Source organism: Pyxicephalus adspersus, chromosome 5, assembly GCF_032062135.1.
Source record: "Pyxicephalus adspersus chromosome 5, UCB_Pads_2.0, whole genome shotgun sequence".
Taxonomy (NCBI): domain Eukaryota; kingdom Metazoa; phylum Chordata; class Amphibia; order Anura; family Pyxicephalidae; genus Pyxicephalus; species Pyxicephalus adspersus.
Window position 1 is genome coordinate 85,605,468 of NC_092862.1, and position 24,931 is coordinate 85,630,398.

General features: G+C 37.9%; 1 protein-coding gene across 17 annotated transcripts in view; it reads left to right on the forward strand.

Moving 5' to 3' along the window:
* The window catches only part of TERT (telomerase reverse transcriptase), a 292,351-nt gene that overhangs the window by 168,854 nt on the left and 98,566 nt on the right, over positions 1-24,931 (forward strand). For 15 of the 17 annotated variants that reach the window (XR_011920876.1, XR_011920877.1, XR_011920878.1 and 12 more), the window contains one exon: positions 20,266-20,337. Coding sequence is in view for 13 of the 17 variants with exons in the window: in XM_072411989.1 (XP_072268090.1) it covers positions 20,266-20,337 (72 nt within the window). In the remaining 4 variants the exon portion in view is untranslated. Of the gene's footprint in view, positions 1-20,265; positions 20,338-20,496; positions 22,248-24,931 lie in introns of those variants that run through there. The other 2 variants (XR_011920879.1, XM_072411999.1) reach the window with 1 other exon arrangement.

Consider the following 24,931-nt stretch of genomic DNA (forward strand, 5'->3'; position numbering starts at 1 on the left):
GGAAAGAAAATCGGAAAGGAAACCAGGTTCCACTTTTATGGTTGTGACGTCAGACATTGTGAAGTCCCATGTTTCAAAATTTATCATACCCGGGATGTCTACTAGACCAATATGCAGTGTCTACTAATTTAACAATAATATTGCACCCTTGTTTGGACAGATTTCAGTGTTTTTGATTTGAATAAATTATTAATTTAAATGTATTATTATTTTTTATGAATATTATTTATAATTATTTATTATAATATAATTTATTATTTGTGTTTCAAACTTTATCATACCCAGGAGTTACCACTAGGAATTACAGACCTACAAAATTAAACAAGAATTTACTAAGTTACCTTACCTTTGGTGCCTAGTAGGGACATATAGCAACTTATCCTGGTTTAGGGACAGCATGGAACAATAAAGAAAAAGAACTTCCCATTTGTTAAGCTAAAACAAATACATTGAATGTTCGTTAGGTGGATATAGATGTTCCAAACAGAATATGAAAGAAAGGAAAGGTATTGAACATTTACTTCTGAATTGATAATACTGCTTGTGAAAAGACATGGATACGCCATCTGTCCTGTATAATGGTAAGAGGCTTGTTTAACAGACTGAACTGTCAGAGCTGAAGGGGGCTGTCTGAAGCCAGCCTAATATTTATTTGACTGTAACATGCACGTGTTGGATGACGTGTGCTGGGGGTGTGTGGAGTGGGCAGAGGCCCTCCAATCTTTCAAAGCGTTGTATGCAAGCCCCTCCCATCTGTCAGTGGGGGTTCGACCCCCGCACAGTATTACCAAGGTAGTTAATCTAGGTGTCTGTCAAGGAGGTGAGCATGGACAAATGGTCTGCGAAAATGTGGGGAGCAGGGCAGAAGACAGTGATGCCGGCCAAAGGTTGTCATTCTTCGTCATATTTACACAAGTTAGAGTAGGTCTGACTGTTACGGGAAATTATACCGGTCAGAATTACTCCCCCAGGAACATTTTGTGAATTGTTCAACAACAGGTGTTATTTACCTGTTCAGTTGTATATGCGGATCCTTTTACATAGGGAAGAGCAAATGTGCTTTTAAAAATCCCCCATCATCAAACACATTCACGCTGCAGTCAAACAAATATTAGGCCGGCTTCAGACAGCCCCCTTCAACTTGGACAGTTAACAATTTGTTAAACGAGCCTCTCCACCTAACAGTTTAAATATGGAACAAGTTGAAACATAAAATACACAGAAATATTGGTTGATATAGAGATAGGAACTTAAATCAACAAAATGTACAGTAAATGAAAATAAGGTTGCTAGTAGGTAAACCCCTATAATAATCTAATATTGTTTAGTACATAAAACAGCAATTACAAAATAGCAAAACAACATAACAATAACATAGACACATATAAGACAATGTAAGAATACATTTAGGAATAGCTGCCTACTAATATGTAGATGGGTACCCCAGGAGCCTGATTCCCTAAGAACTGTATCTTTGCAACTTCTCCCTTGCTTCCATGCTTCTTGCATGGCTAACTATTTCCTGCTTACTCAGTGACTCATACTGTATTGGTTACTGGATGTGATCTGTTAGATGACTATTGGTTGACACACCCCTCCTAGATTGGGATTGGTTAATGTAACTTCAGGAATCTGCTTTTATTTTTTTTTTACAGTAAAATACACATAAAAACACAAAATAAAAGTATAAATACACATTTTAGTGCACCAAGCATCTTTGCCCAGTGCCCTGATTTACATTTTGCCCACTATTAGCCCTGACCTTGATCTGACCTTTTGATGACTTATAAATCACTTCCTGAATGTATCATTGTATCACTTTGTCTTTGACTTTGACCTTGATTGTTCCTGACTGATTACTGGAGACTTGATCACATGGCAACCAAAAGGAATCTGTTTTGGAGGAATTTGAAAGCAGCGATAGCGTTTTGAAGTCCCTTGTGGAATCGACCGATAGTGATTCACCAGGAATATTGTCATCAGACAGCGAAAGTGAATATAAGGACTATTCTGGACCTGAGGTCAGTGCAATGCACACATGGTGCTTCATTGACCTTGATGCGGACCAGGCAGCACCGGCAAGATTTCCATTTACCGGCGCACCTGGGAAGAAAATTGAGGCTGAATGCAACGACCCCTGGCATACCTGAAGTTGTTTTTGACCGATGAAGTTATCGAAAAAATTGTCGCGCAGACAAACAGGTAAGTCGCTCTGTGTTTGCTAACTTTTCGAAATTTTTTGCTAATTTTTTAATGCAAACATCTATAGGCTGCTCTGTGTTTGCTAACTTTTTAATTTTTTTTTTTTTTTTTTGCAAACGTGTGCTGCTCTGTGTTTGCTAACTTTTTTTTTATTTTTTTGCTATTTTTTTCATGCAAGCATGTATGCTGTTCTGTGTTTGCTAACTTTTTAAAATTGTTTGCTGATTTTTTTATGCAAACATGTATGCTACTCTGTGTTTGCTAACTTTTTGAAATTTTTGTTGCTATTTTTTTTTTTTTTATGCAGACATGCATGCTGCTGTTTGTTCTGCTAACATATTACTTGCAACCTTCACCACACTATAAAAGAACATATCCTAAAATACCTTTTTTATTTTGTTTTATGCAGGTACGCTGGACAACAACAAGGTGCTCCACACATGAGGTTTGCAAGAAGCAGAAAGTGGGAACCTGTGGCCAATGATGACATTTGGCTGTTTTTGGGCTTGGTGATCCTGCAGGGATTTGTGGGCAAACTCGTGCAGAAAATGCTTGCCACTCCATTCTTTGGCACAGTAATGCCAAAATACCGATTTTCCCTCATCATGAAGTACCTGCACTTCACAAACAATGAAGAATTTGATGAGACTACCCATCCTGTACCAAAACAGAAGAACATTTGGGAAGTTTCTCAAATGATTCTAAAAAATTTCCATGTGACCTATGTGCCAGACAGAGACATCAGTATTGACAAAAGTCTAATGACTTACAAGGGGAGGCTCAGCTGGGTGCAGTACATTGCGTCAAAGGGGGCACGATTTGGCGTAAAAACATATATGCTGTGTGAATCCTCATCTGGCTACATTGGAATACAATACTTTACACTGGAAAATGTACACAGTTCAACCCCAGATACAGCCATTATGGATTGGCAACATCTTCAGTGCTATCTCTCTTTGAGCCATTGCTAGGTCAGGGCTATTGTGTCACAACTGACAATTTCTACACCTCTCCTGAGCAAAAGCGAAGCTGAAGTTAGGAGAAATTGTTGCCTGGCAGAAAGGCAAGATGATGGCCCAGAGATGGCGTGACACAAAAGTTGTGTGCCTGATGAGTACTGTCCATATTGCCTCTACTGTTCTGGTACGCACAAACCGTGGGAAAGAACTGATGAAGACACAGGTGGTGATTGACTACAACAACACCATGGGAGGTGTCGACAGAGCTGACCAAGCTATGACATTCAACCCAGTGAAAAGGAAACAGCAAAGGAAGTACTACAAGAAGATTTTCAGGCATCTAGAAGAGCAGTGCCTATGGAATGCCTACATTCTGTACAGAAACAATTGTCAGAGGTCTATGAATCATTCAGACTTCATTTTGCAAGTTTCCAAATCCATAGCCAAGAACCACCAAACACCATCAGTGGCTTTGAATAGACCTTGACGTCGTGCTTCTACTGTTGTCAACCCAGAACATCTGACTGATCGTCACTTCACTGAATACATCCCACCAACCCAGGAAAAAGGCATCCTACAAGGATGTGCGTGATTTACTGCTCAAACACCAATGACAGAGGAAAGATTGTCAGAAAGGAAACCAGGTTCTACTGTCCTGACTTTGATGTTGGACTTGAAGCACCTTGCTTCAAAATCTACCACACCCGGGATGTCTACTAGAAATGTAAGTATTTTTTTTTTCTAAAATCTAGTCAATTTAAATTATTATTTATCAATAATATTGCACCATTGCTTGGACAAATTTCAGTGAGAAATTTTTGATAAATTTTTTTTTTTTTTTGATAAATTACATTGTTGTGGTCTATTATTTCATTATTTTTTATGATTATTATTTAAAATGATTTATTATATCATAATTTATGAATATATTATAATAAATAAATATAATTATTATACCCAAGAGTTAATTCTAAGAATTACAGACCCAACAAAAATTTCTATGCAAAAAAACATAGGATCACTTTTTGCATCAAAAAACTGAATTAAAGAATGACAGAATTAGAACGCTGGGGAGGTTAAAGCAGTTTATAGAACTTGCTGAAACTGCTTTCTGAGAGAGCCGATTCCACATTTTCACCAACCTTACAGTGAAAAATCCCCTTCCTTCTCCTGGAGCTTATACTTGTTTTCCTCCAGATCTCAAAGTGAATAATTGGGATAAGAGTTCTCTATATGGACCATTTATATATTTATACAGGGTGATCATATCCCCCTTAAACGTCTCTTCTCAAGGGAGAATAGATTCAGTTCAGCTAATCTCTCCTCATAGCTGAGCTCCTCTATTCCTTTTATTAGTTTAGTTGCCCTTCTCTGCACTCTCTCCAATTCCACAATGTCCTTTTTGTGAACTTGTGCCTGCTGTTCCTAAGTCTATGATCTACCAGAACCCCCAGATCCTTTTCCATTTCTGACTCCCCCAAATGTATTCCCGCTCGACAGTATAAAGCATGCATGTTGTTAATGCCCAAATGCATAACTTTACATTAATCTATATTAAATGTAATTTGCCACTTGGCTGTCCAATCAGACAATACTTCCAGGTCTGCTTGTAGATAATAGACATCCTGTATGGACTTAATTCTTTTACATAGTTTGGTGTCATCTGCAAACACAGAAATGGTACTTTCAATCCCAAGCTCTATATAATTTATAAAGATGTTAAACAGTAAAGGTCCCAACACTGAACCCTGGCGTACACCACTAATAAACTTAGACCATTCAGAGTATTAATCATTAATTACAAATCTCTAGGCCAGTTCCCCATCCATTTACAGTTTGACTTTTCTAAACCTATTGACCCTAACTTGCATATTAACCATCTGTGGGGTACAGTGTCAAATGCTTTAGCCAAGTCCAAGTACACTATATCAACTGCTACTCTGTCTACCTGTTTACTTTCTTCCTCATAAAAAGAGAATAAAATTGTTTGACAACGTCGATCTTTCTTGAAGCTATGCTGACTATCATTTTTAATATTATTTTCTAGCAGAAACTCCTCTATGTGGTTCTTTATCAAACTCTCTGGGACCCTTCCAACTATGGCTGTTAAACTAACGGGTCTGTAGTTACCTGGTAATGGTAATAAGCTCCTTTTCTAAAGATAGGATCCACATTGGCCTTACGCCAATCCGTCAGTACCTTTTATTATTATTATTAATAATAAACAGGATTTATATAGCGCCAACATATTACGCAGTGCTGTACAATAAATAGGGATTGCAAATGACAGACTAATACAGACAGTGATACAGGAGGAGAGGACCCTGCCCCGAAGAGCTTACAATCTAGTAGGCTCTGATGAGGTCATTGGCCACTTTAGTAAGGGCTGTTTCAGTGGAGTGGGCAGCTCTAAAACCAGACTGGAGGGGGTCAAGGTGAGAGTTGGTACCTTGCAAGTTACTAAAGAGTCTCTAAAAATTAGAAATAATGGCTTTGAAATTACTGAGCTCAGCTCTTTGAAGACACTTGGCTTAATTTATTTAAAATGCTTCCACAGCTGATGAGAGTTATGTAAACTACACATGTGCAGTTTATATAGTAAGGTATAGTTAGTAATGAACAACACTATGTTTAAATCACGCGAGATCTTGCTCTTTAGGAAATATAAAGAAACTTTGAATGTTTACAGGAACAAAACATCCATCATTCAAACTGAGGCGTGTTCCAAATGCTCAAAATAAACGTAGGGAAAAAACAAAAAAACATAATATAATATACATTAAGGGTAACATAATTGTTCCAAAAAATTCTTATACCAATTAAACAGACTAAAGAACTGAAAAAGAATTAAGGTAATAATGAGCAAGGAGCTTTTAATATGATCTAACAAGATATGTAACATATCTTAACATAACTAGAGTATGTGGATGTCACAAAAATATAGTTTAGAGGTCTTCCCTAGAGTAGAAATGGTTTAAAAAATAATACATCGTTTAGACCTGGAGGTACTAAAGCATCTGAAGTTTGAATCCACCCAGTTTCTGCTCCAAGAAGGGCTGCATTCATTTTACCTCCCCAGGGTTGGGAAGGATTCTTTCCAGTACAGAAAATGATATAACTTTAGCATTGAAATGATGTGTCATACCAACATGATACCTGACGGAGGTGGTCATTTTCCCTGAGTTTTTGTGGGCCCATGTAAAAACGCCCGCATATACATGTATATGTATGTATATATGTAAGTATATAACACCAGATGTGATGCAATCTATGTGATAAATGGATACTCTAAGAGAATTGTTTACATTGCACCACCCTCTAATACTCACAAATGTCAAAGTATTTTCATTTCCCAACAAAGAAAATTTGCATGGTGCCAAATATCAACACTAACAACACAATTTATGTTGAAAAACAATTTGTTGCAATTTATTATACAATATTATAAAAAATGTATTACAAAATGATAAATACTTGCAAAATGCAAATAATGACAATTTAGTAATCACATAATTTGTAATGATACACAATACCTTTTACGCGTTTCACCAATAGGCTTCATCAGAAGTACAGAACGTCATTAGTACCTCATCTGTGTATCTATATTTCAAAGCAAAAAGAATATCCAAATGAATAGGACAGCAAGGAAATACATATAACATTCTTTTATACGAGTATTCAATCAAGAGTCACCTGAAATCTCAAGATAGCACCTACTTGTTCAGATAGTGGTTTATGATTAGGTTGGTAATATGTAATTCAAGCATTGATGTTGGAAAGCAAGATTATTTGTTTAAAATCCGTAACACTGACTTTCTTGTGCAGTTAAGAGTGATATGACCTCATAGTGTTGTAGGTAGTCTTGTTTAGTGCACCACAGTGTATATAATCAAAAAGATAAATATCACCTTTAGTAGAATTGTCTTCAGATTTATAACAAAATAGAGCACCTATCAAAAATGAATTAATTGATTATGATTGTTATAACTATTCCACAGATCAAAAAATATATCTAAATACCATGCACCATATATCTCTGCTGCAAATCATGGACAACAGAAGAAGTAAAGTCATCACTGTATACTCTAGGCAATCAAAATGAGCAGTCAATTTGCTAAGTGATAGTGATATATTATGCTTATTTTTGCAAACTAAATAATATAAAATCCCATTGGAGAGGCTTACCTTTTTTTTTAGTTGTTAATTCTACTGGGGTCACTCTGTCACTGCTTCCTGTCTGTTAACCTTGCTCTGGAGAAAATCCTCCTTAAATAGCTGGTTAATAGGTATACCATGTGGTGTATACCTACGTGCTTTGTTGATTCTTTTCAGGTGATCACCTGAAAGCACATAGAATATCAGTGCTTTATTTAGACATCAAGATTCATCTAGTGTCTGAATACGTATTAACTGATGCCCCAGGCACAGGAAAAATACATTTTTCCTGCTGGGGGCACCATCTCATTCAAGGTTTCACATCTCAGTTTACTGGGAAATCCATGATTCTAGCACCTATGTGGTTGCATAAATACACATATCCCTATCATCATTTTACTATATGTGACTAAACCCCATCTGAACCAAGCATATATATAAACAGATACAAACATTGTTTACATAAATATAATTTATACAGTAGTTTGCTTTATACATAGGTTTATTGACATTGAAAACATTTCTTAACCTCAGATTTCTCTCCCTAATGGATCGAGATTAGTGCTAAAGAAAATTTTTCATTTTAATAAAAAAATTAATATTTCATTTAATCCAGGGTAGCAGGTGGCTTTCAAGTTATAAATCTATTTACTCTCTTTTTGTATTAACAACGTATCTGTATCGCCACCTCTGGAATCTACTTTTCTTTTTTTTATCCAACGCCAAAAATTAAACTTTCTCAATATTGAAATTATGCTTTAACCCCCCTAGTGGTAATCCCGAGTGTGACTCGGGGTGGATTTTACTATCAAAAAGCGGTAATCCACACTCGGGGAAACCAGCTGGCACCACCCCCGGAATTTGCTATTGCTGCTCGCATCTCCTAGAAGATGCGATGCACAATGCAGAAGGTCTGCATTGTGCTTCCCATCTCCCTGGAGATGCAGAGCAGCAGCATCGGGGTGAGGCGGGGTGGGACATCCCCACTCGTATCACCCGGGAGGATGTGACATCTTCCGGGTGATGCGAGTGGTGATGTATTCGGGGGGTGTGGCCGGGGTGGGAAATTTAAAAGCAGATTACAATGTAACAATTCCATATGGGGGCACAGAGAGGTCATTATCTTTCCATTATTTATTTTGTATACACGTTCATACACCTGCTTTTTAAACTTTCATTTGTTTTACCCACATAGTAACATTGACAGCTGCAGATCACTAAATAAATCACTCCCTCGCATGCCTTGCATGTCACTAGATCACAACCCTTAAAATTCACTCCATTGGGTAAAATGAATTTTTTTTCCAATGGATCATAGATCTAGTTACATCCAGTTACACCCCTTCTTCCTTCACCCACTCAAAACAATGGACCCTTACCTAAAGAAACTCCCAAAGATGAATGAGAATTAGACAAAATCAATTTATCATCTTATCAATTGTCTACAGTTGAAAATCAACTTCTCAAATATGGATTGACTTTTTGCCCTTCTTCTGAACTAGATTAATTTGAATAAATTAAAGATGTAAATTTATTTGCTTGAAACTTAGCACTTAAACCTATGTACGACAAATCTATGCCCTCTAAGGAATTTAAAATCCCACATAAATATGATAGTTTTAATACACAAGATTTTAGAACACTAAAAATTCTTCAGCAATTGGTAAATGAAAATGAACAAATTTAAACAGATCTTTTGTCTTTTAACCAAGCAAAATTACGCCAATTCTATCCAGATGAAGTCAACGTTTTAAACCATCAGACAAAGGGGGCAATATAGTAATTATATTGATAGAGTATTGATAGAGAACAGTATGTACAAATGTGTTTAATTATTCCCAACAACTCAGAATGGTATAAACCTATTGAAGATAACATAGTGAATCAATTTTGTATGATGAATACTATAACTGTATCAATCAAGCACTAGCACAAGGAGTAAATGACAATTATATGCGCAATTATCTTTACACCAAATATCCTATAATTCCTACGTTCTATTTATTACCCAATATACATGAAAACTTTCAATATCCCCCACGAAGAACTAATATATCTGGTGTGGTATCCATTGCATCAAACGCTAGTGAGGTAATGGACACCTACCTCTGACCCTTGTTTGAAAACATTCAATCATATTTGACTAGATCTTTGGTCTACTTAGGTTTGTGTCCCAAATAAAATTATCCCCCAAGTAACTTTCCAGTTTAGTTCAGTATGGAGACTTTCAATTTGAGATTAGAGATCTAGTGCTGGGTCAGATTTATGTCGCAACTGTAGAGAATGATATTCACTCAACTTGGTTTTCTATGAGCCTTTTCTCAAGCCTTGTTTTGTTGAGGCCCTATCTTAATTAGTCCCCCTCTCACATAAGCCTTATGAGCTTCCCAATTGTTATTAGAGAAAATCAGTTATTAGAGAAAAAACCTTGAATCAGGTTTTAAACTTCAGTTTGTATTGCTGGGTCCAGTAAAAGACCCTCATTGCGTCTCCACCGGAAACTAAATTGTATACCATGGACACCTTGCAGTCGCACAATCACTGGATCATGATCTGACCAGGGGACCGAGAGAATTTTTACTTGAGATGCCATGGGAATGAATCTAGATTGAAGAAAGATATGGTCAAAACGTGAGTATTGATTGTGGGCAACAGACTCTTTATGGGAGGAGAAAGGTGCATTAGTCTTGTCGAGCAAATAGTCTAAGACCAGATTGGAGTCGCCCATTAGCATGAGTGAACCTTGGGCAAATGAGGCTATTTTACACAATAAGGACATAAAAAATTCAATTTGAACTTCGTTGGGAATGTAGTATGATACTACAGTGATCAGATGGCCATCAATAGAACCCTTGACCAATAAACACCTCCCTACTGGATGTCGAATTATATCCTGTGGTGAGAAATTAAGCTCTTTATCAAAGCACAACAATACCCCACATTTTTTCTTATCAGAGGTTGCATGATCGTGAAGAGAAAATCTTTTATGGAGAAAACATGACATGGGGCTAGAAGTGGGTTTCTTGCAACGTTAATATGTCTACCTTGAGAGAAAATATAGTAATGAAAGGCCTTAGCCCGTTTAGTAGGAGAATTCAGCTCTTGCAGTCACAGTGGGTCCCGCCATTGATCAAGGGGGAAAGGACCTGCTACAAAGTAATAAAGTGCTTCACCTATATTAAGGAACCTCAGGGGGGAGGGGAGGAACAGTAGGTAAGACATCAAATAAACACAAGACAGAGACAACCAGAAATAATAAAACATAAACAGGCAAAAGCCAGGGGAACAGCCAATCCTCCCCCTCAGCTTCCAAAAGGAGGCCAAGCAGGAGTGATCAGCCCAATAACCCCAGGCTCCAGGGACATACCTTTGTCCCAAAAACATGGGGTGAACCCAGAGGGGGCCGAATTAAAAACCGCACCAACCGCACGTTTCTTTCTGCATACAATGGACATGTGTTGACCCACCAACTTCCCCGACCTGCTTTTAGTAAAGGGAGAAGCCTTAACCGATTGAAAACCCAGCAGAGGTATAGAGTAAAACATAACATAGCAAATGAAATTGGGCTATTGGGCTTGGCAGCCACAACCAAATACAACAATGGATTGTAATAAAGAATCACTTGGATGGGTAATGTAAAGAAGAAGGACAGCTTTAGTAGCCTAGTAGTAGGCATATACATAAATAAGTGAAACAATCAAAGTTACATAGTCTCAGGAAAAAACAAAGATGAAGAATATCTTCTTGTCGCAGCCTTGGAAACTCCTTTGGTGTCTGAGGTAGCCTTTTGCCACGGCATATAATGAAACTTGATCCCGATCCCCTCCTGAGGAACCTGGGGTGGTGGATGGCCCGGGTAGCATAGCAAGCTCATGTAGTTGATTTTCATCTTCATTAAAAGTGGAGAAGAGTAGTAAGGGGGTTTCACAATATTATCCCTTGGGGGGCTATCAGCTCTGGAGGACACCAATGCCCTGTGGGCTCTGTCGATTTCAAGATGGGAATTGGGCAAATCCGGTACCATATCTTTAAGAAAACGCTGGACCACCACCGGGACATCCTCAAAGGATTCAGGAAAACCTCTGCGAAAGTTGGAGCGCCTCGAAGGGTTTTCCAGATGGTCAAATATAGTACGGATATCTGTTTTTTGTTTTGAGAAACTCTGGAAGAGGTGGCATCCAGATTCTGTTCAATTATTTCCAATCTGTTGCCAAGCTTTTGTAAATAAAGTGATAGCAGCTGAAGCTTTAAGCTAAGTACACACTTCCAATTATTATCGTTGGAAAACCAACGACGAACGATCCTGCACGATATCTACGAACGATCGTATAGCACCGATCCTGCACATAGAGATAACGACACGATCGTTCGTAGATATTGTACACACAATAGATACGATCGTTTGAGCGATAGAGGAACTATGTGCACGACAGGAAAGTGAACGAACGTTCGTTCATTACGCATGCTCAGACCATGGACGATCAACGAACGATCGTACACACGAACGATGTTCAACGATCGTCGTCCAATCCGATCCGCCGGTCCGGTCGTTCGTTCCCAACGACTTTCCTCTTTCGTCGGCGTCGTTGGTTACTTTTTTTACGAACGATTTTTGCCCAATCGATCGTTCGTCCGTCGTTCGTTTTGAACGATAAAAATTGGAAGTGTGTACGCACCTTTAGGCAGCTCGGTTTGTAAAAATGATGCCAGATGAGCAAGCAATCTAGTTTCCCCTTCAGATAGTGGAGATAGCAAGGCAGGGAAAGCGGAACCCTGGGATAAAACTAAATATCTGTTGTCGCTTACTGTAAAAACAGAGGGGCTGGAGGCAGACAAGATTTCTTTATCTCCAAGGCTAATTGAGCTAGGGCTGAGTGGTGGAGAATGACTCTGAGTTCCAGGGTCTAAATTCTGTGAGGATGGTGAGCAGGAGCCCGTTATAGAAGCTTTTGGGGAGGCTTCTCTGCTTTAGCAGCTGTGTAAGCGCTCTTGCTTGGTCCCGCACTCTGCCGCTCAGGGAGATCTCCTTGTGAAGACCGCGGTCCTAACCTGAGAACCCTGATCTTTTGTCTTCCCTGAATTCATTCCGACGATTTTAATGTGACTAGCATACTCCTGAGGTGTTCCTCTGTCCAGATCGCTGTTGCAGCTGCCGAGACTTTTAGCGTGGAGCTGGGTAAGGAGTTAGACTGCATGCGCACTCATTTAACCACTTGCTAAAAGCGTTTACCCCGAACAAGGTTTGGGGTAGCTAAAAATAGAAACAAGCATTACAGTGCAATCTGATTGTCATACAACATTGTATGGCAATCTGATTACAACTGAAAAAAAACACTTACATTGTCCTCGCAGCTCCTCCTGAGACGTCTTCTCTCTTCAGTCTTCTCCCAACGTGTGCAGTGACAATCTCTGGGGTTTCCCGGTGACGTTGCTATATGCACCGGTGCGGGCGGGAGGCGGGGCGGGAAATTCAAATCACTTTGTATTGGATTCAATACAAAAAAGCTGTATTGTGTCCAATACAAAGAAATCTTTATATAATATATATAATTTTATTATATATATAATATATAAGCTTCTGTACAGTTACATTACATTACACACTATTTTTTTATACTAAAGGTTATTAGATTTTATTAAATTTTGGACATATTTTGGTGAGTTATGCCTAGGAATTATAGCCTACAATCTAAAATACATTTCCATTCAAAAAATGTAACGCTTTTTGCATGGAAGTACAGAAAGAATTAGAACGCTCTGCGTTTGCGTACGCATCCCTCGGCCTGATGATGTCAGTGCATACGCACGTCGACAGGGGTCGTAGCAGGAAATTCAAATATTTTGTATTGGATTCAATACAATGTCCTGTATCCAATCCAATACAAAATAATACAAAATATAATTATGTGGTTTTGTCTATAGGTATGTGACATTGGACTCTGTTTTAAAATTTACCACACTAGGGAGGTGTTTTAGAAAAATATAGTACTATACAGTATACTGCATTCTTGTTTGATTTTTGTGTTTTTTATTTAATTTTATTATTAAAGTTCTTATTATTTTTTTTTTTTTACATGATTGTGTGTTTCAAACTTTATTATATTCAGGATATCTACTAGACCCTTGTTTGGACATATTTCTGTAAGTTACAGGTCTTTATGTCTACAAAAAAAATTTCATGAAAAACAGTGTACCGCTTTTGGTACAGAAATCCAGACATTAGTGAAACGCCCAGGAGGTTAAAAGGTATTTTGATGATATTTTCTTAATCTGGGTTGGATCTGAATCATTATTACAAGATTTTTTAAGGATTTACAAGCAAATTAATACACCCTAAAATTTACCATGTTTTATGATAAGAAACAAGTACCATTTCTAGATATTTAGATTAAAACCACCGACAGTGGGGGTGTGAATACCACGTTATTTAGAAAAAATACTGCTGGCAATACAATATTGCATATGCAAAGTGCTCACCCTTTTTCTCTAAAGAGTATCCCTTTTTCTTGCCAATCAGTGCAGATTAAGAAGAAACTGCACTGGTTGGCTAGATTTCCAAAAAGAATCTCAAGCATTAGAGAAGCGGCTCTTAGCTAGGGGCTATAGTAAAAAACTTTCTAAGAAAGCATACAAACAAGCCCTCTCGAAAGACCGCAATTCTTTACTTACCCAAAAAAATCCTTCTTCACCTGAAACCAAAGTAAGGGTAATTACTACACATAATATTCAAGGTACAGCGAATTCTAAAAAAAAACACTGGGAAATTCTTCTGAGTGACCTGAAAACATCCAAATACTTCAAACATCCAAATCCCCAACCAAATATCACTTATAGGAAACCTTCTTCTTTGAAGGATGTCCTAGTACACAGCCATTATATTGAACCATCAGATAGCCTCCACACAACGCTGAGCCTGGGCACTGTGAGATGTGGTAAATGTTCGCAGTGCCCCTGGCTCAGTGAACAGAGAGGCTTCCAACTCCCAAATAAAAAAATGGCACATGATAAAACATCACATAGATTGCACATATCACACACATCTGGTGTTATATACTTAATTACATGTATATGCGGATGTTTTTACATAGGAAAAATGAAAAGAGAACTTGAAAACGGATTTACAAACATTTATATCTCATAATCACAGGGAAAATGGCCACCCTGGTCATTTATCATTTTGATATGACACATAATTTCGATGCTAAAATTATATCATTTTCTGTACTGAAAAGAATCCTTCCCAACTCTAGGGGAGGTACCATAAATCCAGCCCTTCTTAGAGCAGAAACTAGGTGGATTCAAACCTTAGATGCTTTATTACCTCCAGGCCTAAATGATGTATTATCTTTAAACCATTTCTACTCCAGGGATGACCTCTAAACTATATTTTTGTGAAATCTATGTACTCTTTACACATCTTGTTAGATCATATCAAAATCTCCTTGCTTGCTCCTTGCTCAATATTACCTTAATTCTTTTTCAGTTCTTTGGTCTGTTTTATCTGTATAAGCAATTTTTGGGACAATTATGTTAACATCTTATATTATATCTTACATTATGTGCTTTTTTTTCCGTACATTTCAACAGTGTAAAATAATTTGGTTCATATTCAGCAGATTCAACAACACAATGACATTTACAAAGGATAACCCTCTATCTATTTTGAATTCTTTTTCCTGCACCTACGGGAAACGGGAGGGGCGCTCCCTATGTGGGACGCTATTATGCAGTGATGCCATGTATCATAGCGTCTGCGGCAAACTCATCCCCCGTTTTGGCACAGGGTATTTTCTCCCTGGCCCAGGACCCAATTACATTTGTATAGAGGAACTCCCCTCTTTTTCCATATATTGAGTGGGATGGATGGACTCAAATGAGTATCTCTATCCCACTTTCTATATTTTTTTTCTCCATCAAAAATTGGTCTGAATTTAAACTTTTCAGTGCCTCTGTCATGCTCTCATTAAATTTATTGATTTTCATTAAAAACAGAAAACATAAAAGGATTCCCTACACTTAACAAAGCTGTTAATTTAAGCACTACCTGTAGCCATCACCACATCATCAGATTACACACATTTCATCAGTCTGCGCAGTATGTCTGCCAATCCTTCTTTGCATGCCTTCTGCTGTGCACCTGACCAAGCCTCCCCTTCTATGCTGTATCAGCAATATGGACAGTGTACAGGAAATGTGTCCAGCTTGGCAGAATCCTTGGCTGGGAAATGACCATTACCATGTGCTGCAGACCGCAATACTGTACATAGCCCATGGCTTGGGCACTCGGATACACTGAATCCTCCAGTTCCTGTGGGAGAGGTCATATTGATAAGCAGTTGCAAGGAAGCAAAACAAGTTCATCCAGAAGCAAACTTGGAAGTCTGAACCTCTTAACTCAATATCTATAACCAATATGGGCACATAATAGAACTGCAGTGGGAAGTTGCTCATAATCAATACTCGAACAATCAATAAAAGTGTGAAGAACCTAAACACTCATTATGACAAATTGGTAATATTTTCCTATTGTGGGGAAACTCTGATTACAGGTATAACCAAAGTAAGGAGATCTTCTTAGACTATGACTATGAAATACTATCAATATCAGGTGTTATTCAAGTCAGGGGACCTTCTCAGACTGTAGGAAAATATTATCAAGTACACCTACCTCTCCCTCTTGAGTAACTTCCGGTAAACACACCTCCCCCTTTGAGTAACTCCCAAACAAGGAAACATGGATCGGATATATAAAAAAAATATTGGACTGTATGCTTTTGTCAGAGACACTCTGACAAATAAAACGATAAGGTAAAAATTCCAAAAATTTTAGCACACAGGAAAAAAGTAATATAGATTCAATACTTCCTTAACTTGGTTCCTTTCTTAACCCTTTAACCTTTTATTGTCAAGTAGCATTTATTCTATATTGTACTTGAAAAAAACTTAAATGTCTGTCTTTTAAAAACACACTAAAAAAAGTTCGGGGAAGGAATGACTTGCCATTTAAATGGTCATTTACTAAAGGCAGTTTTCCTAATAAGCTAGTGATTCGTATGTTAATGAATTACTTAACAAAGTGCAAGTCAGGCCCAAAAGGGAAAGGACAACAAAAGGATACAGCTACCAAAAAAATTTAGAACTGTTTTCCAACCTGACTGCAATTTTACAATGGGAGGCTTCTTCTTAAAACACACCAAAAACGTATATATAAATAACAAATATTATTTGTTTTAATATTTTATTTCAAACAGTATTTATATAATAGCAACATTTTATGCAGCGCTGTACATTAAAAAGCACTGTACATAAAAAAAGACCAAAGCAAGGTACTGTGTGTTTTAGGGTCCTCTAGATTACCTAAATTGTTTTACCTGTCCGGGTCATATCAAGATTCCATCATTGGTCTGCAATTTTTCCTAAAATACAAAACTTTAAAAATCATTAATAACATTTTACTCTGTGGGAGGTTCCCAACAGCTTGGTCATTTCCTCCTGACCTACAATTCAAAATTTCCCTGTACTCTCTTTTTAAAGCTCTGAACTCTTCTAATAAACTATTAGGTTGAGTTTTCAGCTGGTCGTTTTCAGCCTGTAAAGAATTATTTTCTGCCTTTTTATTTTTGGGAGAGTCCCCTGGCCTATGCTTATGAGGATGGGTCCCCCAACAGGGTGAATACACCTCAGTATCATGTCTGTGTGTTTTATATGGACGTTGGTTTATCCTCCTTTCAGTACAAAGGGACAAACAAATCTGACAATGTGGCCAAATAGTCCACAAGAATAGCATCTTATTTTGTGAAAGGCATTAAAACATTTAAAACACCCCTGATACAGGTTTAGGCTGAGGACCTGGAATATCAGGAGCCTTTGATGACTGTTTAGGAATGGTTTTATCAGAGTTCTGACCTTACAAACACTGGATGAGGCATCAGCCTTACTCATAGACATGTCTTTTGCACAAGCTGGTGCAGTGTTTTTACTTTGACCCAATCGGTTAGCAATGGCTGGCCTTCCTTTAAGAACAGAAATGGTTTGTATCAGCTGTGCCTCTCTCTGGTTGCAATGTGTGTGGTCTATAGTTTTACCTTTTTTTGCTTCACAGAGCTCATCTTGGGTTACTTTGTATGCCTTACTAAGGTGATCACGTTCAATCCCAGTTTTCCCTGATAAATCTTTGACCTTGATCATTTCAATAGCTGCAAATAAATTCTGTATTTGGTCTTGTAAAACCGTAATGTTATTTTCTTTTCTCAGCATTTGCTTTTCAGAGTCCTGTAATAGTTCTTCCAATTTAACTATTTTGGTGGTCATAGCCATGCAGGCTGCATACATACCTTCTAAAGCTAGGCTTTTTAGCTGTTTACTCTTTTTACCAGTCTTAATTTGTTGATCAAATATTTTCTGCACATATGCCCATGGAGACTCTTTAAATTTAGCATCTGAGGCAAAATTGATGCTGTTATGCTTAAGAGTGTAAGCTGACAAAAACCTTCCCAAACTGGATAAGGAAGCCATTTCCAACAGGCCTGTACCTGGAATTTGCAACTTCGTATATTAAAACCTGTTAGATAACTGAAAGATGAATCTAGTGTAGGGTGTACCAATTCACCTCCTTTAATGTTTAAGGTGCTGCATACCCCTATGGATGTGCAATAGCAAATGAATAAAGAATAGGAGGAAGTGGGGTATTTTAAATGCAGCAGTGTATTAAAAAAGTAGACAAACCTATACAGTGTTACTTCACACATTTAGTACATATCCTTAATGTTCCTACAATTCCCTGAGAACTATGCTGTGGGGGATGTGGAGAGCTAGACATTGACTCCTATTATAGCAGAGATCAGTGCATATGGGGTTAAAAAATGGATGTCGTGTACTGACACGTTTCGCCCAAATATTGGCTTCTTCAGAGGACTTTTAGATATTGAAATATGAAGTTAGGGGTGGGTTAAAGAAGATTGAAGGAGTCACAGTCACAAATGATTGACAGGGCACATCAATTCAAGTGCTGGTGGCTGGTAATGAAACAGAGCTGGTATTTATACAGTAACACTGTATGTGTGTCTACTATTTTTAATACACTGCTGCATTTAAAATACCCTACTTTCTCCTATTCTTTATTCATTTGCTATTGTTAGATAACTGATAATACATATTAATTTACAAGGTGACCACTTTACAAGGTGAAATGTTAAACTAAAACAAAATGTATATAAAAATCAAGAACAAAAGAGTAGTGCCAGATAAGGTTATGCCCCTCTAGGCTAAAACTGCCAACACAAGTTTTACCACAACAATAGACTGTGACCAGAATGCACACCTTTAGAAGAACAAAGACCTGATAGAACAAAGAGTCCTGCTCACCATAAATAGATAATACACAGACAACAGTCTGATAAGAATTATCAGCCTTTTACAGTAAAGCTGCGTACACACTTCCAATTTTTATCGTTGGAAATGAACGATGAACAAACGACGAACGATTGATTGGGCAAAAATCGTTCGTAAAAAAAGTAACCAACGACGCCGACGAACGAGGATAGTCTTTGGAAATGAACGACCGGACCGGCGGATCGGATTGGACGACGATCGTTGACCATCTATCGTGTGTACGGTCGTTCATTGATCGTCCATGTTCTGAGCATGCGCGGTGAACGAACGTTCGCTCACTTCCTGTGGTGCACGTCACTTCCTGTATTGTTCAAACGATCGCATCTATCGTGTGTACAATATCTGCGAACGATCGTGTCGTTATCTGTATGTACAGGATCGGTGCTATACGATCGTTCGCAGATATCGTGCAGGATCGTTCGTCGTTCGTTTACCAACGATAATAATTGGAAGTGTGTACGTAGCTTAAGTAGTTAACAATGGAGGGTGATATCAAGGATCACACTTCAGCAGTGAACAAAAGGCTAAAGCTTCAATTATTCCCACCTAAACAGAGTAAGGCTGCGTACACACGTGCAATAATTATCATTGGAAATGAACAATCCACGAAAGATCGTTTGATAATTTTTAACAAGAAAAGTGCCCAATGACTGGTCAACGACACCGATGAAGGAGGAATGTCACTGGAAACGAACGACGGTCCTGGCAGATCTGATTGGGCGACGATCGTTTGTAAGCTATAGTGTGTACGGTCGTTCCATGATCGTGGATTGTTCTGTGATACACTTTCTCCTGTACATGCCACTTTCTGCATCGTTTCAACGATCGTTCCTAGTGTGTACATTATTGGTACATCTTTGAACGATCGTTACAGCATTTACAGAATTGTTCAGAATATGATTGTTCAAAATAATCGGAAATAATCGTGGATCGTTTCTTTTCAAACAATAATTATTGCACGTGTGTACCTAGCCTAATAAAACTTAATTACTGCTGAAAATTGGACAAATAACTTAAAATGCAATGGCCATCTGAACAAGGCTCAAGTCATATAATTTAGGATGCTTTTGTTCAAAGCAAACACCAAAATATCGCTATATGTACTTTAGTCCACACACCAATCAATCTCAAAATTCACCAACTAATGTAAAAATTAACACCCAATAAACTTGGGTTTCACTGAAAACAGCACACATTAGTTTACATATCTCATTAAATAAATATATATATATATATATATATATATATATATATATATATACACACCCATATACACATATATCTATCCACATATATCTATAAACAATCTTGGGGTACAACAGCTATGTAAAACTTTTAACATTAAGAAGGTATACCTTCTTTTCCACATGGCTGTATATACTAATAATACAGTGGTCTACTTTACAGACACCTTGCTGCCATTAACACACTTTATGGACAATTGTATGGGCAACTCAAGTATCTCATTGACTTGACCCTTTACACTCTTTATTGTTTTAGCTTACAGAACGATGACATTCTTCTGTACTCTAATTTAATTTTTACTTGCTTATTACAGAATTTTGATGCGACTTTCTGACGACTTTTTGCTGGTTACAACCAATTTAGAACAAGCAAAGTCCTTTTTACGGTATGCAATTTTAGTGTATTATCGGTGCACTTTTTTTGTTTTTGTTTAATTTTGCCACATTTTCAAACCTTTATTTTGAAAAGTTGAAACTGCAGACATATTAACTTCCTAAATTTAAAAAGAGTGATTTTTGTTGTGCTCTGTCTCTCTCTGTTATAGTGTATGGAACATGCCAACATTGACCACAATGCACTGACCTGGAGGCCCTGGCCTGCCCCTCAATACCAATCGAGGTCCTTATGTGGATTCCCTCCTCTATGAGACCTGTGATTCTCTATCCTTCACTTTCATATGCTCTCTCAGTATGGGATGGACAAAAAAATAACTTTAACTACCGCCCCATGCTCCATTGACTCCCCTATTCAATAATCCTGAATTTCCTCCAGGTTGTGAACTGGCTCAATTCTCTTGGTGGCGCAGCAAATGTTTTTTCAGAATCAGAAACTTTCTTGATAGCAAGGCTATTCTGAGCTTCTCCCATTTACAAGAGAGCCTCTCCCTTCCATATACAGAAATTTTCCGTTTTCAACAAATTAGGTCTTTTATTCAAAATAACTTTAAAGCGTTGAGTCCACCCTAAAGGGTATGGGATTTGAAAAAACTTAGTTTTATAACTGAACCCAAGGGGAGGATCTCGTTAGTATAGAATACTCTCTTCTTACACGATAAGAAACTTTCCTATATGAAAAAATCAGAGTCAGATTTAGAGGTGGAGCAAAGCGTGCAAGAATGGCAGGATCTATCAGTGTCCATTTCCAAAATATTTCTGAAAACTTTGATAATAGAGGCCAAATATAAGGTTTTGATGAGATGGTACCTGGTCAGGATACATAAAGCCAATCCCTCTGTCTCTCCTCTTTGTTTTCGAGGATGTGGTCAGACTGGAACTGTACTTCACGCCTGGTGGAGAAGTCCTAGGGTTCAGAGATACTGTTTTTTTATTTTTAACCTAATACACTCTTTCACCCAGGTTAAACATCCTGAGAAAAATAGAGAGTGCTCTTTTTTTCCCAATTAGTGGATATTACTCCGAAACAGTTAACTAAAATAATTAAATATATCTTTTTAGATGCTCAGATTAACAAAAGCTTGAGTTCACCAAAAACAAACTTAACTGGATAATGGTCAATGACAAATTGACCTGTACTCTTAAAAACAACCTTAACAAGTTCTACAACACATGAGGCCTATGGTTAGATTATAATCATGTAATTTTCAAGCAGGGAACCCCCCCCCCCTTAACCCTTAACTCCCCCACCTATTTTTCTCTTTATTTTGTTTTGAATTTAAACTTTAAATGTTTACAAAGGGGGTAAATGATTAAAAGGTACCTCTACCCACCAACCTTTATGATTTCACTCTAAACCTGATAGGCCTGTATACCTCACAAGTTTCCAATATGTGAATTATGCTATTTTTGTAGACTTTGTAACCTAAAAGGTGTTCAACTATGTTTGACCTCATATGTTTATTCTACTGATGTCTGGTTACTGGTTGTCACTCTTCTTCTTTTGTTTTGAACCCCCTATTCGCCCCGTTCCCCCTTTTTCTTATCTTCCCCCTATTCTAAGCACTTTTTTTGTGTAATGTTATTGTTTAGTTTATTTGAAAATGTCAGTAAAAACAAAAAAAACATACCAACATAACATATCATTTGTGAAGAATATCACTAATTTTAAGCATATCCACTTAAAATAGTCTTTGCCACATCCTGGCATGGTTCTTATTTAGCACTATTCTATGGTGGAGCAGCATTTTTGGGAAAGATATTAGTGGATTGGGAGGAATCTCTTTAAAAATTAAATTGTTTTTTGAGGTTCAGTGACATTCCCACTCAAGTGGATTACTTAAACTCACCTATCACTACAGAAGAAATGATGTCAATCATAGGTCGCATGTCCATGGGGAAAGAACCAGGCTCAGATGTGTATACAATTGAATTTTTTAAGATGTTAAAGGAGGAAGTGTCTCCCACTCTGGAAAACTTGTATACTGATACGTGGCAAGGGGGTTAATATTTTCCAACTGGCACGGAGTCTTATATCAAAGTACTACCCAAAAAGGATGGGGATCCAAGCTATCCAAAGTCTTACAGGCCCATCTCCCTAATAAATATTGATGCTAAAATTTTATTCAAATTTATGGCGGATTGGCTGGCAAAATTCCTTTCACAAATTTTATCACCAGTGCAAGTGGGCTTTGTTAAAGGCAGATCTGCAGTTACAAATATTAGGAAGGTTCTCGCTGTGCTGGAGTATGCTAAAACACACTCCACAGAAGATGTGGTGATGGTGGGCAATAATGCCTAGAAGGTTTTTGATAGTGTTAATCTGCAATGTCTTTTTGGAGTTCCTAAAGGATTGAAGGGGCCCTACTATCATCTACTGTTGGAAATGTACAAAGCCCCTACAGGGGTACTTGACAGGTATGCCCACTATCGCCACTTCTTTTTAATATAGCTCTGAAGCCATTAGTAAGAGACATTGAGAATTTCCTATGCCTGCATGGCATCCAATTTCACACCCAGGAGATACGTTCCGCTTTCTTTCCGGATGATTTATTAGTTTTCACTTCCAGGCCAGCCACGGACTTATCCTATTTACATGCCTTGTTTTTAAAATTTGGAATGGTATCAGGTCTTCATATAAATTTTAATAGGAGTGAAATATTGTCTTTAACTCTGAATAAAAATAGAACGTGGCTGCACACTACTCTCTTCTCTCATCACCTTCTTTATTTAGGGTAGGTGGGTGCGCTGCTGTCCTCTATATATTCCCTGAACCATCAACCACTACAACAAAAACTTAAAAATTGAAAATGTAGGAACACTAACCTCGGTCTTTGATGGGCAGATGCCACTTGCTTCAGATGATGTATTTCTCCAAATTATTGTATCCACTTCAAACCATCACAATAATAAAAAAACACACAGATGTCAATGTGTGAAATAAAACATTTATAAAGTTTTTGTGGAAGGGAACTCATCCACGCATATCTATTCACAAATGATATCTTCTATCATCGGAAGGTAGGTTAAATCTGCCCACTATCAGATTGTGGAACTTGTCCTTCCAGACATATGATTAATTGGTTAAAAGGCCCCTTCATAGGGGGCGTGGCCTGAGGACGGCGTCGGATGGTGGCTGCTAGCTAGAGCCTCGAGGCATCTGTCTGTCCCTCTCTCTACCCGACCCAATACACACCTCTCCAGCCTGCAAGTCATGGTGAGAAAGCAGGGCAGGGGAATTCCTGCTAGGATGCCAGCAGAACATTCAGTCAAGTCTTTCCTCCTGGCAGACACAGAGCTGCTGGTAGGCAGTCAAGCTATGTCCCCCCCTCCCTTCCTCTACTTCAGCTCAGAGCCCTTGCAGCAACTTATTACAGGGCTCCAGAGACATACAGTCTGAGTCTCCTGTCCCTGTGAATCAGCTGGACCTGAACTTGTCTTCACCTGGATCTTTGACAGAATATGTTCGTGCTCTTCTAAGGATGACCTGTCCTCCATGTTTGCAGACATGAAGGATTATTTCAAAGCAGAAGTATCCTCTTTGCGTACTGACCTTACCCACACCCTGGCCAGGGTGGAAGAGGTGGAAAATAGGCTGGACTCTCAAGAACAGGCCATAAAAGCAAAGGTCAGTAAAGGTTCAACGTACCAAATTCTACCAGTTAGAAGATGCTGAAAATAGAGGCAGGAGGAATAATTTTAGGATAAAAGGTTTACCTGAAGCTACAGGGCCTATCAGTTGGAACCTACAGTGAGGGCCCTATTTCGGTGAGTTATGCGGTAATTCGGTGAATTATAAGTAATTATTGAGTAATTCGGTGAATTATAGCCTACAATCTAAAATAAATTTCTATGCAAAAAAATTAACACTTTTTGCATGGAAGTTTGGAAAGAATTAGAACACCCGGCGTTCGCGTATGCGTCCCTCGGCGATTCCTGATGATGTCCGTGCGTGCGCCCGTCGATGGGGGTCGTAGCGGGAAATTCAAATATTTTGTATTGGATCCAATACAAAATAATACAAAATATATTTATGTGGTTTTGTCTATAGGTATGTGACGTTGGACACTAGGCAGGTGTTTTAGAAAAATATATTACTATACAGTATACAGAATTATCGCATTTTCAGTATTTTTTATTTTTTTATGTATTCTTGTTTAAGCTGATTTTTGTGTCTTTTATTTAATTTTATTAAAAGTATTTTTTTTTTACATGATTGTGTGTTTCAAACATTTTTTATATTCATGATATCTACTAGAACCCTGTTCGGACATATTTCTGTAAGTTACAGGTCTACAATTTAAAAAAAAAATTTAATGAAAAACAGTGTACCGCTTTTGGTACAGAAATCTAGACATCAGTGTAACGCCCAGGAGGTTAATCAGATTATGGGCTTTTCATCTACTGCTCCGCTTCGATTTGATAGAATACACAGAGTGCCTAGAGCAAAAGCTGCTGCACTTGATTCATGCCGGGACATTATTTTTCGTTTACATTACTTCTCAAATAAAGCAGCCATACAGGAGAAGCTTAAGTATCCTCTACCTTGGATTTTGATGGGGCATCCACCACTAACTATCTAGATTT